Source organism: Topomyia yanbarensis, chromosome 2 (assembly GCF_030247195.1).
Source record: "Topomyia yanbarensis strain Yona2022 chromosome 2, ASM3024719v1, whole genome shotgun sequence".
NCBI lineage: Eukaryota > Metazoa > Arthropoda > Insecta > Diptera > Culicidae > Topomyia > Topomyia yanbarensis.
In genome coordinates, this window is record NC_080671.1 from 106,324,764 (window position 1) to 106,342,255 (window position 17,492).

Sequence of the window (17,492 nt, forward strand, 5' to 3'; positions counted from 1 at the left end):
TGTATACAATGAACATTCAATAGATAAATATGTCGTATTCACGTGGAATTTGTTTGAATTTTATTTGAAACACCATAAAATGAAACACCATAATATTATGAAATGCTTTTTATGTATTTTCATGTGAAATTCAAAGAGAAATCATTTCTTTTTCTTTTTAACATGAGAACGCATACGAAAGTGATGTTTAATTGCATATGGTTTTATTGTGTCGATTATTTTCAGTGTAAAATTTTAAAAGTATGCAGAGTAGCCAGTTACATCTAATTAATCGGAAATCGAGCAAAATTGGATTGAGATTGGAGATTAATTTTGTTGTCTTCGATTTTTTTAGCGATGCTCGATTTGTTAGAAAATCGTTTAAATTTTCTAAAATTGCCAGAAATATATGAATTCATGCAAAACTGAACGAAATATAACAATAATTATTATATTAGGAATTATTCTTCTGGGCCGCTTTAAACGTTCAATATTTTTGACAATACTAGAGAGTATTGACAAAAGTATTGTACGTGTAGTGGAAGTATTGACGATGTGAATTTCAAATGGGATTGACGTATTGAAGCAATATCGTCAATACTTTGTATTGACAAAAATATTGAACGTGTAAAGCGGCCCATATGTTGCATCTTCGATATGTGAAAAATATACTCAAGAAAGAATTTACTGGAATTAGACTTCGTTCGTCTCCTAAGGCCTATCAAACAGATTTTCATGTGATGCTGACAACATATCGACATAGATCTTTCATTAGGGCTTAAATCGAAAATGTAAACAAACTGCGTTTTCGCTATTATGACATTATGCAACAAAAATACAGCGCAAATTCGTTAGTTCGGTGTTCGCTAGTTGGGGCATGCCCCAACGAAAAGACACTCTTATGTCAAAACTGAAAGTCAAAAACTGATTGACGTTTGAATGTCATTGATTTCAAGGGGTTCATTGATTGATTTCTGTGGCGATCCAGAAAAACTAGGAGTGGGTAATGTCCGGGACATAACCGCGGTGTTGACGTAGGACTAAACTTGGGCATATCATATGACATTCATGGATAATTTGAGCCAATGCACTTTTTGAATGAATGTTTACTGGAAATTTTATGTCGAATGAGATTGCCACATTCACTGATTTTCTAGGACTTGCAAAAACCTTCGGGTTTGTAGATTAATTTGATAAACATTTGCTTATATGAATCACTGGTACATGTACAGAAGAATTGAACATGCCATAATAACTCAATCCAAGTTATTAGGGCATGTTCAGGAGCGTTATATTTTTTCAAAGTAGAACTGAAACATTCACATCCCCAGCAGAGCGTTTTGTTTTATTATTTCGAACAGTTGTGTTTCAAAATTTAAAACTGTTATACGACGCCGTTCTATTTGTTGCTGATTATAAAACACGTTTAGAACTGTGTTTTAAATACATGCAAAGTTTTCAGCACAGACACTTAGACCCGATAGACTGGGGGAAAATAAATTTGAATGCAGTAACGCTGAAGGCATGGCGAGACATGAATTTTAAACTGAATAGAACACCCGCTAAAACTGCTGCTGGGGACAGAAAGTTTCAGTTTTAGAATTTTCAGTTTTATGTTATAGAACTGTAAAAATTTTAAATCTAAAACTGAAACACTCCTGAACATGCTCTTAAATGGAACTTTTTAATTCAATTCTTTCTCCATTATGTTTTCATCCTAAAAGGAACGGTTTTCAGATAACTATTTTTGGTGATACCAGACGAGAATCCTTTCTAACGATTCGAACCTTGCCCGAATTCGTTTCTGCTGCGTACATACACGAACATTCCCCTTTCACAGCTCACATCGAATGAGCATTGTATATCGCAATGCGATCTCTTTTATAAACTTCTTAGTGCAGATGGAAGTCCATCCTTTTGTGCGACAAATGGAAATATTTTCATCATTCTTTTTGCGGCTTTCGCTTAGTAGCAGGGTTGCCACATTCACTAATGTTCTTGAAAGATTTGCAAAAACCACCAATCAAAGCAGGCTAATTAATGCTTTTACAAAATCTATCAAAATTTACGGTAAAGTCTACGGAATCTACTACACAATTGTTTTGATTATTTCCCAACGAATCGCGCAAAAATCTGTTTGTTCCGTACAGCACAGCGCAAATAATTGACGTTGGAAAACAAATCGGCAACTTCAGCTGCCAAACACTTAGAAACGATCGAAGCATTTTTCCGTCAATGTCACTTTTCTGGCTCAAATTTTTGTAGGTATTTTCTTGCTTCCGTCTAATTGGTCAGTTTATTAGTTTTATCGTACATTTTTCGGATATTATTATAGAAAATAACTAACCCGATAAGAGGGAAGTTATTTTCCAAAGCACGAAATGGAAATTTCAATTGTAATTCTTCTGAGAACGATTTTGTGGTCCTAATTAGAACCGTTTGTTGTGAATATTATTTCGCCGTTTCCCGCTCGGCATGATGATTATTCGCTTGGTATGGATAGCGCACAAATTGGTATCTTCCAACAAACTAACCAGGCAGGCCTCGCTGGCTTCTTAGAGGGCCATTACGGCTGAGCTCCGGAAGAGTAGATCGGTTTTGAAATGCTGTGCAATCTCACAGACCAGGCACTGGAAGAGCAGCTTGCGAATTAGTAACTCTGTCCACTTCTGAGAGCGATGAATTTCACGCAGGGCGACGACAGTTCTTGGTTGGCAGCGATAAGGCAGTAGCTATGATTTGGTTGGTGGTCAAAATGCAGCTTCTCGTTGAGCAGCACACGTACGTGTTTTCCGCTCTGTGGCTTAGACACGTCTGGCTTTAAGAAAAACTGTGACACCCATATTTATAGGTTCTAGCATTAATGTTGATTCGCATTAAAAGTAGTTTTTGAACTTTTTAAACAAGTTTTACATAGCAAACAAGGTATCAATAGCAAGCGTTGAACGTTTTCCTTTCGATTTATGAAACAATATTAGTAATTCCTTTAGTAGGAGAAAAGTTATTAAGGTTCAAAGTGTACGTAACGCATCCGTTTTGAAAATTTTGAAATGACACCCAGTATAGTAAAGAAAGACGTAAGTCCTACGTCAAAAATCATACTTCGAAATTCAATGACTTTAGTGAAATAAATGTGTTAAATATTTCGCTTCTTCCATTCAACATCAATTAGTTTGAAGGTCATCTCTGATGTATTCAATAACATTATCCAATCTTTTTTAGCTAGTAACAACGTAGTATGTTTGTGCTTTATCGGCTTTTTCCCGACGGTGTATTCATTTCCTGTTTTATGTGAAGGAATTTATCAAAAAATAATTGATGACAAAAAGAATACTAATGACAAACTTTGTCACAAAAAAAACAACTTTAAACTGGAAGGAAACAGCCAACTTTTGTGAATTGTAAAATATTTCTGTTTGTTTTTTATGAAACAAAACAAAAAATCAGCGTTTCCCTTGGGTAATTTTTGTCAGCTGTCAGTTGCCCCAATTAACGGATACGATTCGCTTGTTGGGGCGCAGTCGTGACCCAACTAACGAATTTGCGCTGTACTACAAGATTGAGGTGAAAATTAGTTAAAATGGTTTTTAATTCGATTTATAATTAAAGAAAACAAAACGGCGAAACATGTATTTTCTTCGAGTTTTCGACTTAGGCCCATCTTATGAAATGGAATATAAAAGCTAAACTTACATTTTTAGACAGACGGTTATTACGCAGAAAAAAAATGTTGGTAAAAATAAGAGTTTTACATTCAACCTAATAGTTGGCGTTAGTTGTTTTTTGCTAAGAGCGGAACACTCTTACTTTTACCAATATTTTTTTTCTGTGTGTATTCACAAAATTATTCTTTAAACGGCGGTTCTATTATATAAATGATAAGCAATATCTACTATGATCATGTCTACTCGATAGTTGTTGCACATAAACATTCAAATATTTCGATATTTCAATATTAATTCGTCAAAAGGGCGAAAGTGTTTTTTGTAAACAAACTTGTTTCGCTCATTAGCCTGCTGCAGAGAAGAATTTCATGAAAAATATGCGTTAATGTAAATTTTTACCCTTCGTAGAAGTAATTTCAATTATTTTCTGCTTTGAAATTATAGTAAATTAAGAGAAACCATCAAAATAAAAGTTTGTTTACAAATATTATTCGCCCTTTTGCAAATTTAATATGGATTTTCATAAAATTTGAAGAAAAGATGTACGCGCCCTTTCATTTACATTGGGTTTCTATACGCCCATTTGCTGAGCCCTATTGTTGGAAATTGCCAACGGGGGAAAAAGTGGGTTTTCCGAAATAATAACGCAGTAATAAAACGACCGAACTGTTGGGTTTTCTGTTGCAGCGCGTTATTATTTTCCTGCAATTAAATACATGTAGGACAATTTGAAATTTGTCACAATAGCTAGTTTCGTTCATCATTACGGCCAAAGTTGTTTGAACTACTTACGTTTAGTGCCCTGTTTGTGAATAATCTGAATCCGAAATCTGAAAACGTGTGAATAGGCTGACTGATCTGCAATGGCGTGTGTTCTCTGCGAAACACGATCTGGCTGTGTAATTTAGGTTAGAACTGCTTGTAATTGTGTGCACTGGCTTACAGGTTAGAACTGCTTGTAATTGTGTGCACTGGCTTACAATACTTAATTGCTACGGAAAATAATCGTATATAGGGTGATGAGCCTATTTTGGCACCATTAGGGAGAGGGTCGCACTATTTTTGAACAACTTAAAAAGAAGCCATATTATCTATAACCTTTCTCGGAATAAAGTATCAGTGTACTGTTTCTTAAACATCTATATAATGCTTATTTAGCAGAATTGCCTCAATTTTCAGCATAAATGAAAATAAATGTTCTATTCTGTGCATCTATTCCCACCTCAACGGTCCAATTATCGCCTCATGGGTGTGCCAATTTCCACCTCATCGAAAAACAATCCAGTTGAAACGCAATGCCTCATATTCCAATTGCGTCGATTCTAACTAAATATCCAGATCATGGACGCCAACGTGTGATTTGTAAAACGAATCATTCTGCTTTTTTCAGCCGATCAAAACAAACGTAAACATCACGCACATCAATGAAACTCATCAGCTGTTAGTAGAAGAGCGCCCAGAATTGCGCACGCAGAAAAAAACCATTCGAAGGTTAGCAACTAGAATGACAAGCTTCACATCACACATTGCTTTCTCCCGATTCGAATTGTATGTGCAGATGAAAATAAAATATCTGCAATCAACAATTTGTTGAATAACTTGAAGTAATTGATTACTTATACCTGAAATTGCATTACATTATATTAACAAGTTCATATTTTGGTTTGGCCGCACTGGTGATTCTTTTCTGTATGATGGATACAAAATGTTGGTTTTGATTGTGGTAGTGTATCAGCAAAACATGCCAATAATAGGAACCCCCGTATTTAGTTTTATCCTATTATAACACTAGGCCTATTCTAGTGTTTGACGAGTGATTTTAAAGTGAAATTATCGTAAAAAGGTTCTCCAGCTAAATTAAAGGTATGTATCAGTGCAATGTTTAGTATATTTGTGCTGGAATAACGAGATATGAGGCGGTAAATGCTGGCTCGTAAGTGTTTATTTTGCTAAGCGCCGTTGCATCCAGTTTCGGTTCACTAAGTGAGTGAGGCGGATTAGTAGATATTTGAATAAGGTGATTTTGTTTTAATTAAAAGTTGGATTTAGAGGATAGTTCTAAATACATATGTGCACATAAAATAAAGAATAAAACTTGAGCTTATTTTTTCTCACCTGTTTTAGCCAAATCGATAGTGTCATTATCTCATATGCTTGGTTCGAAACCAAGGGGTACGAAATAGGGTCACAATAGGCTCTACTGCCATAATAGGCACATCACCCTAATTCATTGTATCATTTCAGCTTAACGTTACCATATTTACCGTAATTAATTCCATATAATCTTATATTATCTTGCTTCACACCCTATCGTAATCTTACTCACGGATTTTTGTACCTCCTGACTCATCAGCTTTATGACAATGACAAACTGTCAACCTAGGCTACGCACGATCTGCAGGGTTGCGCAACAGTCGGGGCTTGCATACAGTAGAGGCGTGCTAACGTGGACAAGTAACAGTAAAGGCACGCTAATGTGACTCTGGACACGTAACAGTCCCCCCAGGTACGCTGCCTTCGGGTCGGCTTACACGTCTCCGCGCCGTACGTCTAGCACGGCCAACTTGGCCACCGGACGCTCATAAATGCCGGTTGGGGTCCTCACTGTTGCTGATCTGGGTTGACCATCTCTTCCCGGCTGAACGTTAATTACTCTACCTTTCGGCCAACAATTCCTTGGTGACTTCGGGTCCACGATAACTATCACATCGTCAATCTCGATCGGTTTCGTCTGAATGAACCACTTGGTGCGGCGGGTTATCTCTGGTAGATAGTCGGTAATCCACCGATTCCAAAATCTGTTGGCTTGAACCTGGGATAACAGCCAGCTTTGGCGGAGTACGGTCCCGGTATCGTCTATGGTGCAAAGAGGTTTTACTCCGTTGGACGAACCAAGCAAAAAGTGGTTGGGGGTTAGGGCGGGCGCTGAATCATCGTCTATGGGAACATGTGTCAAAGGTCGAGAATTGATTGTGCTTTCGACTTCTGCCAACAGGTTCCGAAGTACCTCGTCCGTTAACTTCCGATTCTGAAGGGTCATCATCAAATTTTTCTTGACACTGCCGATCAAGCGCTCCCAGCTCCCGCCCATGTGTGGTGAAGAGGGCGGCAAGAATACCCAACTAGTTTCCGCATCCGTGAATTCCTTCATCAGTTCACATTCGTCAACATCCTGCTCTGCTTCCTTGACTATACGCCTTGCACCAATGAAGTTGGTACCACGATCACTGTAGAAGGTTCTAGGTTGACCCCTGCGTGAGATGAAATTCCGCAGTGCCATAATGCACGAATCTGTATTGAGAGAGCTCACAACTTCGATGTGAATCGCACGGATTGTAAGGCAAGTGGCGAGCATCCCCCAACGCTTCTCCACTCTTCGCCCGACAACGATCTCGTACGGGCCGAAAAAGTCGACGCAAACATGCGTGAAGGGGCGTGTGAAGGCATTCAGCCGTGCTGGTGGCAGGTCAGCCATGATTGGCACTCGTGGAGCTGTTCGATCGTTCTTACAGCGCTGACAGTCTCCTCACTCTGGCATAGGTCATTCGAAGCCTAGGAACACTATATTTCTGGCGAACTTCGTTGATAACGGTCTCGTGATTGGTACTTTTGGTGGTAATGTGCAATAATCAATCTGGTGGTATGGTGGTCACGGGAAAGTATAATTGGGTGTTTTGCGTCTTCGGTTGCATATTCACAGGCGGCAATGCGGCCACGTATCCTCAGTATCGCGTGCTGGTCCAACCACGGTGATTTTTGGTGAATAGGACTTGTTTTAGGAATCGGCATTGAAAACTGGTCCGGTTTCAGCCGCGTTTCTCTAAGCAGAGCTATTTCATCAGGAAAGGATTCCTGCTGCGCTTGGCGAATTACAAAAGAAGTAGCGAACAATATTTCGGTATTAGAAAGGGGTCCAGTTGCGATTGACTTTTTCTGCATCTTTAGTTTGCAGTTGTTTGCAAACCGGTGAACTAGAGCGACAACCTTGACTAATCGGTTCCAGGTAGAGAAGTCTTTAATTTGTACCACTGGCACTGTTCCGACGAAGTGTGTCAGCACACTCGGGCGTAGTTCTAGGTCCGTAATTTTCGGACTTTTGACAATATTCGGCCAACATTTTTCCGTCAGATACAGAAACTTGGGACTGTTGAACCATCTTGCTTGAGCTGTCAGATCGGGAACACCTTTCCATTTTGTTCCGTCGTCTGCTACGTTCAAGTCCGTAGGGACGTATCTCCATTCACTCATCTGTTTCCAGGATCTCGCTGACTCGAAATGAAACAAACTGCGAATAACGGCGATGATCTGATTTGATCCAACAAAGCACATCCTGTGAATCTGACCAAAAGATTTTTCGTGAGATCCGGAGCGCAAGGGTTTCGAAAACTGAGCGAGCGAGTCGAGCTCGCGCTGCCTGGAGCTCTAGTTTAGGAGTTGAAAGATATTTTAATGGTGCTACCCTGGTCTTTGCAGCGACTAATTTGCATTCGACAACGCCGTCTTTGCCTTGGAAACGTAAGTAACAGGCTGCTGCGATTCCGTTATCTCCTGCGTCTACGAAGGTGTGGAGCTGGACATCATCATTTCTAGAAGGAATTCGGCTCAGATAGCACCTAGGAAGGCTGATTCGTTCAACTTGTGGAAGTACTCGTAGCCACGTGTGCCATTTCTTGAGAAGTACATCATCGATTTGGTCATCCCAGTCGATTCCGGAGCGCCAGACCTCTTGAAGCAGAACTTTCAGGTACATGAGAAAATGGGCGATCAATCCAAGCGGATCGTATATGGACATGAGAACGCGTAGCATTTGTCTTTTTGTTGGACGAAGTTCACCTTCCAACAGCGCTCGACCGTAGCGACTCCATCCAACTTTGTAGGTAAAAGTATCCGAATCAGTACACCACCACATACCAAGCACTTTTTCTGTAGATAGCTCTGGTGACAGATCTAGGTTCTTTTCTTCCGTTTGTTTCTCTTCTAAAGCATGCACGACCTGTTTAGAGTTACTAATCCAATTGCGGATCTCGAATCCTCCCTCAGCATGTACTCGATTCACTTGCTGTGCGAGCTGAATCGCCTCCTGTTCTGTGCAAACACTAACTAGCACATCGTCGACGTAGTGGCGCTTCTGGATCACCTCAACTGCAACTGGATACTCTGCCCTAAAACGCTCGGCGTTCAGGTTCTTTATGAACTGGGCACTGCTAGGAGAGCAACAAGCTCCAAACGTCATCACCTGAAGAACGTACACAACGATTTTCCCATCCTCGTGGTACCAAAGGAAACGCTGGCATTGTTGGTCGTCGTCTCGCATGCGTACTTGCAGGAACATTTCACGCACGTCTGCCGTGAGTGCGATCCTTCCTTTACGAAATTGGATCAATATGTTGAACAGATCACTAAGCTGATCGGGACCTTTCAACAAGAATGAATTGAGTGAGACGCCGTATGATGCTGCAGCCGCATCCCAAACCATTCGAATTTTTCCGGGTTTGTTTATATTTGTGACCGGGAATATAGGCAAATACCATACCCGAGGAAAAGATTTTTTCAGCTCTACATCTGAGAGTATCCTGGCATATCCTTTTGTAACGAGATCGATAATCTTCTGATTGAGAGCTTCGGCGAGTTGGGGATTCTTGTCCATTCGTCTTTTAAGGTATTGCAGCCGGCGCAGAGCCGTGGGATAGCTATCTGGTAGACGAGCATTCTCGTAGCGCCACAGCAGGCCCGTTTCGTATCGGTCTCCCTTGAAAACTGTGCGGGTTTCAAGCAGGAACTTAGCTCGCTCTTCTTCCATTGAGAGGAGAGTCTTCTTTGGCTGTGGAACTCCCAAACTTTCTAATGTAAAGTATTCCTTCATCGCTTTGTGTAGCTCCTCGTCTGTCGATGATTCACGGGCGCACACGTGGAAAACTGAATGCACCATGTTTGCGGTGTTTTCTTGGTTACCTCCTCCGCAGACTGTCCACCCCAGACGGGTTTTAACAGCTATTGGTTGGTGTAGTGCACCTTCACGACTCTTTTGTACCAAGCTCAGGTGTTGGTCCTTTATGCCAATCATGATCCTTGGTCGAATTTTATAATATGAAGTGATTGGCAGACCCTTAAGATGCGGATACAGTGAAACAAGTTCGTCTACGTTGAGTGTTTGTGGCGGGAGAAGTAGCCCCTTTACGGTACGTACACCTTGTAGACTGTACTTTTTTGAACGATTGTGTTTCGCTGAAACTTCCAGCCCGACGCTCCTTGAGCAATCTTCACTGCGTTTTTCTCCGCCCGTCCAATGTAAGCACAATGGCGTTATTTCTCCTTCGAGTTGCAATTCATCTGCCAGTTCATTGTCGAGTAGTGTGAGTTCCGATCCGTCATCCAAGAAGGCGAACGTTTGAATAGAACCATGCTTTCCATGAAGTACGATCGGTAAGTAGCGAAATAGAACCTGGCTAGATGTAACTTGATGACTGTGACATCCATGCTCCGATGAACTAGGTTTCTGTTCCGGTGAAACATGATGCGGAGTCGGCGGAGTTTTGTTCATGTTACTAGCAGAAGCATCTGAAGGGACGCTCTTCTGGTCCTTATGCAGTGTTTCGTGGTGTTTGAGCTCGCAACCATTTCTTCCGCATAACTTGGCTTGACATACTCCTTTGTGTTGGCGTAGACATCTGCGACATAACCCTAGATCTCGAACGGTCGCCCAACGCGAATCACGAGAGAACTCTAAGAAGCGATTGCATTTAGCGATTGATTTGCAACTCCCTTTGCATACCAGGCAGCTCTCGGATACCATCTTCGCGTTCGATGGCACTGCTGAACGATATTCTACAGAGTGTCCTTCGGAATGTGTGTTGAGGTACAGATTCCCTTTCTTGGTTGCGCGTGACTCATTTCGAACGTATTTGGGTTCAGAACCGAAGCTTGGAAAGGTGACAGCACTAGCAGCTTCTGCCAGCGAGTACAACCAACTGCTGAAGGATGATAGATTAACCATCGGAAGTGACTGTCTGTATTGTGCCCAGTTAAGCTTTATTGATGACGGCAGCTTGCTGACGAGTTGGTGAAGAAACGTTACATTGTAAAAGTATTCTTCGAGCCCACACGCATCCACTGTCGCACAAAAGTTCTCTACGCTAACGGCGAAATCTACAAGAGTTTCCAATTTGTCCTCTTTCAACGCAGGAAGGGAGTTAATCTTTGACATCATCGAATTCACGATCACCTCCGGTTGCCCGAACAACATCTTTAGCGTAGACATAATTCCGTTGACATTGGACGGATGCATTAGTCTACATCTAACCGCCTCATAGGCACGGTCTTTTAGACTTCGTTGCAGACGAACGATGTTTTCTTCGTTAGTAAATCCACACATGGCAGTCGTACTGTTAAAGGAGGAGAGAAAAAGTGGCCATTCTTCGGGATTTCCAGAGAACAGTGGCAGGTCTTTCGATATGGCTCGACGAGCGACTAATTGCTTCCGGGAAATTGAAAATGGATCAAGTTCGTCTTGTTCATGGTCGTAGACATCACTGAACTGCAGAGGGGTTGAATTCAATTGATTCCTTTGCGGCATCGATTGTGGATCCCTTTTACCTGAGTAAGCATGGTTTGGATTGAATCGTGGAAATTGACGATCTGGTATCGGTAAGGCAGTCTGTGTTACAAAAGCTGGTGATGGTTGAGAAGATCGAGGGAAGAAACTCTCCTGAGTTGGATTCACGCCTGGTACTGGTAATAGAGCTTTCGAGTTTACATGCGAACGTGGGTGTCGTGCAATCGAAACTTTGCGTGGGGGTCCTATGATCGGAACCGATGTCAAACCATTTGGGATCGAACCATGATCTAGCTTGAAAGTCAAATTCGATGCATCCTCCCGGTCAATAGAATACGATGACAATGATCTCGGTTCTGGAAATGGTTCCGGAGGATTCGGTTCTGACAACGACGAGTGGTGGCTGTCGATCCGCGAGTTCGGTAGACTTCTTTGTTGTATCTTGCTAGAATGCCTGTCCGGATTGAATTGTTCTTCAACTTCCGGATCTGACGGGTACTCATGCTCACTTGGAATTGCCAACCAGTTCTTTACCTTATCTTCCGAAACACTGCTAACTGAACTGTTGTCATTCATCGCTTTCTCTAGCAATTGATACTTCTGTTCCAAGAATGCCTTTTCCTTTCTTATTTCTTCCGCTGCAATTACTCGTTGCTGTTCTGCTTCACGTCGCTCGATATTTCGAAAATCTTCCAGTTTCTGTAGCTGCAATCTTGCCAAGGCTTGAGATGAACGACTAGATGCAACTGATGGAGCTTTCGATGCATTTTTCTCCGGGGGGTTGTTCTTGGATACCACCCATTGTAACGATGTTACGGATGCAAATGGGTTCTCCTTGCTCTGGTAGCTCGATTTAACTGTTCCGGATGATTGAACTGGTAATAGGGTGTCAACTGATTTGACGTTATATAAAAGATGCTGCTTTGGAGAAGTCGTTGAAAGACACGTTTTTATAGTCGGCTCGGACAATTGCTTTGTAGAATTACCATCTCTGTGAAGAGGGACGCTGTCAGTTGAATTTGTATCCTGGATTCCTTTTGCTGCTTCGCATTTGGCACAACTCCATGGGTAATTCTCGATCTCCTGCGTAACACCAACATATTCAAAATGATGCCATTTCAAGCAATCATCACACCTCACCATACTATCCGTATCTTCCCCACGGCACACTTGACACGTTCGACCTGGATTGGACTCTTCGGGATCTTCCGTGACCGCCGCTTGCACACCACCGATTGTATCTTTCGGACCGACCACTTTCACGGATTTGCCGGACCGTTTTGACCGTAAGGTTTTACTTGGCATGACCGATTATTCTGACTGATCGTATATAAACGAAAATAATAATATGTTGGAAATTGCCAACGGGGGAAAAAAGTGGGTTTTCCGAAATAATAACGCAGTAATAAAACGACCGAACTGTTGGGTTTTCTGTTGCAGCGCGTTATTATTTTCCTGCAATTAAATACATGTAGGACAATTTGAACTTTGTCACAATAGCTAGTTTCGTTCATCATTACGGCCAAAGTTGTTTGAACTACTTACGTTTAGTGCCCTGTTTGTGAATAATCTGAATCCGAAATCTGAAAACGTGTGAATAGGCTGACTGATCTGCAATGGCGTGTGTTCTCTGCGAAACACGATCTGGCTGTGTAATTTAGGTTAGAACTGCTTGTAATTGTGTGCACTGGCTTACAGGTTAGAACTGCTTGTAATTGTGTGCACTGGCTTACAATACTTAATTGCTACGGAAAATAATCGTATATAATTCATTGTATCATTTCAGCTTAACGTTACCATATTTACCGTAATTAATTCCATATAATCTTATATTATCTTGCTTCACACCCTATCGTAATCTTACTCACGGATTTTTGTACCTCCTGACTCATCAGCTTTATGACAATGACAAACTGTCAACCTAGGCTACGCACGATCTGCAGGGTTGCGCAACAGTCGGGGCTTGCATACAGTAGAGGCGTGCTAACGTGGACAAGTAACAGTAAAGGCACGCTAATGTGACTCTGGACACGTATCACCTATTGAAAAGTATACTGTCAAGCTCGCCCATTTACCCAGCCGTACCCAGCAAGACAGAGTCAGTTTAGCCCTTCTGAAAATATGTACACGGTTTAGCCCTTTCGCAAATGGTGGTTGCTGAAGGGCGAAATCACGACTGGGATGCAAATTGGGCGTAAGCATTATTTTAGTTTCTACCCACTAAAAGCACATAGGAATTAAATTCTTTGTTATATTGTCATAAGGTTTAACCAAAGATGCTTCCGGAAAAACATGGCCATAAAGTAATTTATACCTACAATAAAAACTACATTTAGAAAAGCATCGCCGAATATTGAAACTGATTTTTCTCCATTTGAGTACATTGCGACTTAGGCCCTAATGAAAGATCTGTGTCGATATGGTTAAAAACTTGCGTGTTTTTTGTAAACGGCCAATAAGCATACTGTCAAATTTCACTTTGAGAGAATATTCTGGACAAACCGTAACTCGCCAAGAGTGGACGTTGGAATTTTATAAACGAGAAGTTTTCTCTTTCGTTTACTGCTGTCACTAATAATCGGCGATTGATGGTTTGGCCAGAATTTCCTCTCAAAGTGAATTTTGACAGTATGCTTATAGGCCCTTTACAAAAAACACGCGTGAAAAGCTAACAAAATCGGGAGTAGAAAAAAATCTGGGGCTAATAAAATCGGGTCTTCACTGTATGTACTACACCCAGAAAACGATATGTATATTGAATTTAAAAATGATCCACGTTGAATTCAACCAAACATAATTGGAGTCAGGGATATAAGTACTGATCACTTGTGATGCATTTTTCAAAATCAACGAAATTGAACGCATTTTCTTTACATCAAAATGAAAATTTATAGAATATATTTCGCTCTGCGTGTCAAAGGTCAAAACCCTGGAAGAGACTAACTCTACAACCAACAAAACATCTAACGAAGTGGGTCAGCGTAAGAGGTTTGTTGAACAGACTATTTTATGAGAGTTGATGCAAAAATGAAAATATGCATTTTTCAAATTCGTTGTGCGTCCTTAGAATGATATGCCCCTAGACTCAGGGCCTAATAGCAATCAACTTTGACACAAACCTATTTGTTATTGGCTTCGAACATTTTAAATTAAGTTAGAATTTTTGTGTTTCGAAGGTGTCTAGTTGGACGATGTATCTAAACTATTACCCAAATTACCACTTGTAAGGCACATAAAAAATCCATGGCCGAGCACAAACGCCGGAAGACAATGTTGTTCCAGAGAACTCGGAAGAGGTCATCAGCTTTGAGATATATCACACATTCGTTAGCTGTAATAAAAGGTTCGCGAACGATACGCGATCGTTAGCCTAATATCGAGTAACCTGTAAATCTAAAATGCATTCGGTCATGATTCGGAACACCCCATTTTTTCGACCACTATGCTACGATGAGAATAAATCGATGAACTTTCCATAATTTTTCTCCTGCAAGAAGCTACTGCAATATCACAAACAGTAAGTTAACGGAGGTATAGCGTAAAAGAAACTTCTACCTCATTATTCAAATGATGCAGTGACTGTAGGTTTTTTTTAAACGAATCGTTTTTCATGTATTCAATGTTAGAGAAAATCAAATCACCTAAAGCTAACAACTTCAAGCCGCAATCGGTTGCTTCAAGCTGTCAGCTGAGATGTCCGCCAGCTCCTTGATTCCATCCTTATCAATTACGGAAACTTTGAAATTCGGAAGATTGATAATGAGCCGCTTCTGAATTTCAGTTACTCCCTTCTTTAGAATTTCATACGCCTCGTCCTGTGTTATCTTTGCGTGATGGTACCTATCTAGAATACTCGATACGAACAGACCTCCATAACCATGAGCCGCATATTTCACCGGTAGCGAGTTGGCCAAATAATCGATGTAGTGCAACTGGGCACCATCAGCTTCATCATATCTATAACAAATAATGAGCACGTAGATTTATAAAATACAACAAACCGTTTGCTCAGTCTTACCCGCCAACGAGCACATTGACCTGATACGGAGTGCGAGACCGCAGGTAATCGGCTAGATTCTTCCTGGTGAAATGAGCTGCCGATTTTGGTCCCAATTCGTAACCATTGCGCATCTTGTACAGCAATATATTTTTGCTAATGTATTCCGTGAATTGCACTCGGTCTCCCGCCTCGCCAATCGTGGCCATCATCAGGTTGTCGGAGATCTTGTATATTTTAGTTTCATCTGAAGAGAACCACAGAGTCATAAATTAAGGTTATGGCGAAATGGTCCGTCACTGTTTACCATCCTTCAGGACCATAATCGAATGGGCATGAGAACTATCGGCGGCTAGCATCACAAAGTCCGGACCACGAATTCCCATTAACGTTTCCATAGTGTATGACGAAAAAAAGAAGGTTTTCACTTGAGAACAACGAAATTAAACTACGCTCAGAAACCGCTGTTGGGCGATACGGCGATGACAAACAAAATTCTAGCTGTCGTCTTTTGTCTGTTTCGAATAGAGCTGTGCCGTCGTAAGGATTTGACGTTTTGAACTGTGTAGACATTTTTGTTTGATGATCTTCAGCAGCGATGATGGGGATTGGAACTTGCCAATCACTGATTTTGGTGTACAGTGGTGATTCGCTGGTTGGACACTTTTTAACTAGACCGCTAGTTGAACCATTGTCCAAATTAAAAGCATCTGAACGTCAAAATCTCGTGTCAAATTTACTTTGACAATCTGACAATATTTAGAGATGTGAACAGATGCATTTACACTGCCAACATCTGCATTGGAGAGTATTTGATATTTGTCCAGAGATGCCAGATACTTTTTCAAAATGTCTGCAATAATAATTTTAAAAATCTGGAAAGCACCAAAAATGTCAGAAAAAACTCTCGACAAACATATGATTACGGCTTAAAAGCCAACTGTAAAAATTCTCTTTGAAAGGAAATTCCGGACAAACCGTTACTGCTCGAGTACAGTACACAGCAGCAAACGATAAATAATACTTTTCTCTTTTATCTACTGCTAACACCTGTAATTTGCGAGTTGTGGTTTGTCTGGAATTTCCATTCAAAGCGAATTTTGACAGTTGGCTTTTAAACCGTAATCATAGGTTTGTCGAGAACTCTTTTTTACCAAAAATGACTTAATAATGATGCTTTATATTAAATGAAAATGGTGCATTTCTCGAGAAACATATGATTACGGCCTAAAAGCCAACTGTCAAAATACACTTTGAATGGAAATTCCGGACAAACCGTTACTAATCGAACACAGTTCACAACAGTTTATAAAAGAGAAAACTTTTCTCTTTTGTTTACTACTAACATCTGTGATTGGCGCGTAACGGTTTGTCCGGAATTTCCATTCAAAGTGAATTTTGACAGTTGGCTTTTAGGCCGTAATCATATGTTTGTCGAGATTTATAGCCCAAGATAATAGAGAGAAATAGTTTATGGAGGAAAACCTGAAGTAAATAAAGCTGTAATTTGAAACTAGTATAACCAAAAGCCTTCATTCTCAAAAATCTGTAAATATCTGCAACCAAACTAAAAAATCTGCAAATATCTGCGTCTTCAAAAAAATCTGCAGCTAAAATTAAAAGTCTGCGAATTTCCAGACATGTCTGCAAATCTGGCATCTCTGTATTTGTCAGTCGGTTCAACTAGCGAATCAAATTCATTAGTTGGACAAGGCTGTGGACCAACCAGCGAATCACGACTGTAGTAAACAAAAGAGAAAATTTTTGGGCCCTATTCTCACAGTCACGTCACCTAGTGACTAGAAGAAAATTTCCTTCTAGTCACCAAGTGACGTGACTGTGAGAATAGGGCCCTTTATCACATCATGAGCGTGGCCCGTCTGAAAGCGGGAGCTCGTAAACTGACCGGAGGACGGTCTCAAGGTTTTCCACGGGTCGTCTTCTCTGGACGCCACTCCACCACTAGTACTACTAGAACGGACTCACCTATTAAGCTACTGTTGAATGATGCTGATGTCGATGCACGCGGGGGCAACGAGACGATCAGATGAACTGCTCTCGCCTCGGCCGAATCTGACCAGCTGTTACTGGTTGACGGTTGCTTCGATTACCGGCCGAAAATGATGGTTCGGACCAGCATGCCCCAACCACACACACTTATGTCAAAACTGAAAGTCAAAATCTGATTGACGTTTGAAAGTCATCGATTTCAAGGGGCTTTTTGGTTAATTTCTGTGGCGATCTAGAAAAAAGCATACTTTGAAATTCAATGGAACTTAATTTTTTGAATTCATTTTTC

At 40.9% G+C, this 17,492-nt stretch overlaps 1 protein-coding gene across 1 annotated transcript; it reads right to left on the minus strand.

The window, feature by feature from the left end:
- Positions 1 to 14,766: 14,766 nt before the first annotated feature.
- Positions 14,767 to 15,704, minus strand: LOC131679113 (proteasome subunit beta type-2-like). Its single transcript, XM_058959676.1, has 3 exons — positions 15,501 to 15,704; positions 15,215 to 15,440; positions 14,767 to 15,153 (listed from the first exon to the last, which is right to left on the minus strand). Exons 1-3 carry the CDS (start codon positions 15,589 to 15,591, stop codon positions 14,853 to 14,855), a joined length of 618 nt encoding a protein of 205 aa, XP_058815659.1. The 5' UTR covers positions 15,592 to 15,704; the 3' UTR covers positions 14,767 to 14,852.
- Between the last annotated feature and the right edge of the window lie 1,788 nt (positions 15,705 to 17,492).

Excerpts from the sequence above, each read along its gene's own strand:
- LOC131679113 (XM_058959676.1), bottom strand. The coding sequence starts at position 15,591 with ATGGAAACGTTAATGGGAATTCGTGGTCCGGACTTTGTGATGCTAGCC. Across the intron at positions 15,441-15,500 it reads GATTATGGTCCTGAAGGATG|ATGAAACTAAAATATACAAG; the intron begins GTAAACAGTGAC and ends GGTTCTCTTCAG. Across the intron at positions 15,154-15,214 it reads GTCAATGTGCTCGTTGGCGG|ATATGATGAAGCTGATGGTG; the intron begins GTAAGACTGAGC and ends TATTTGTTATAG.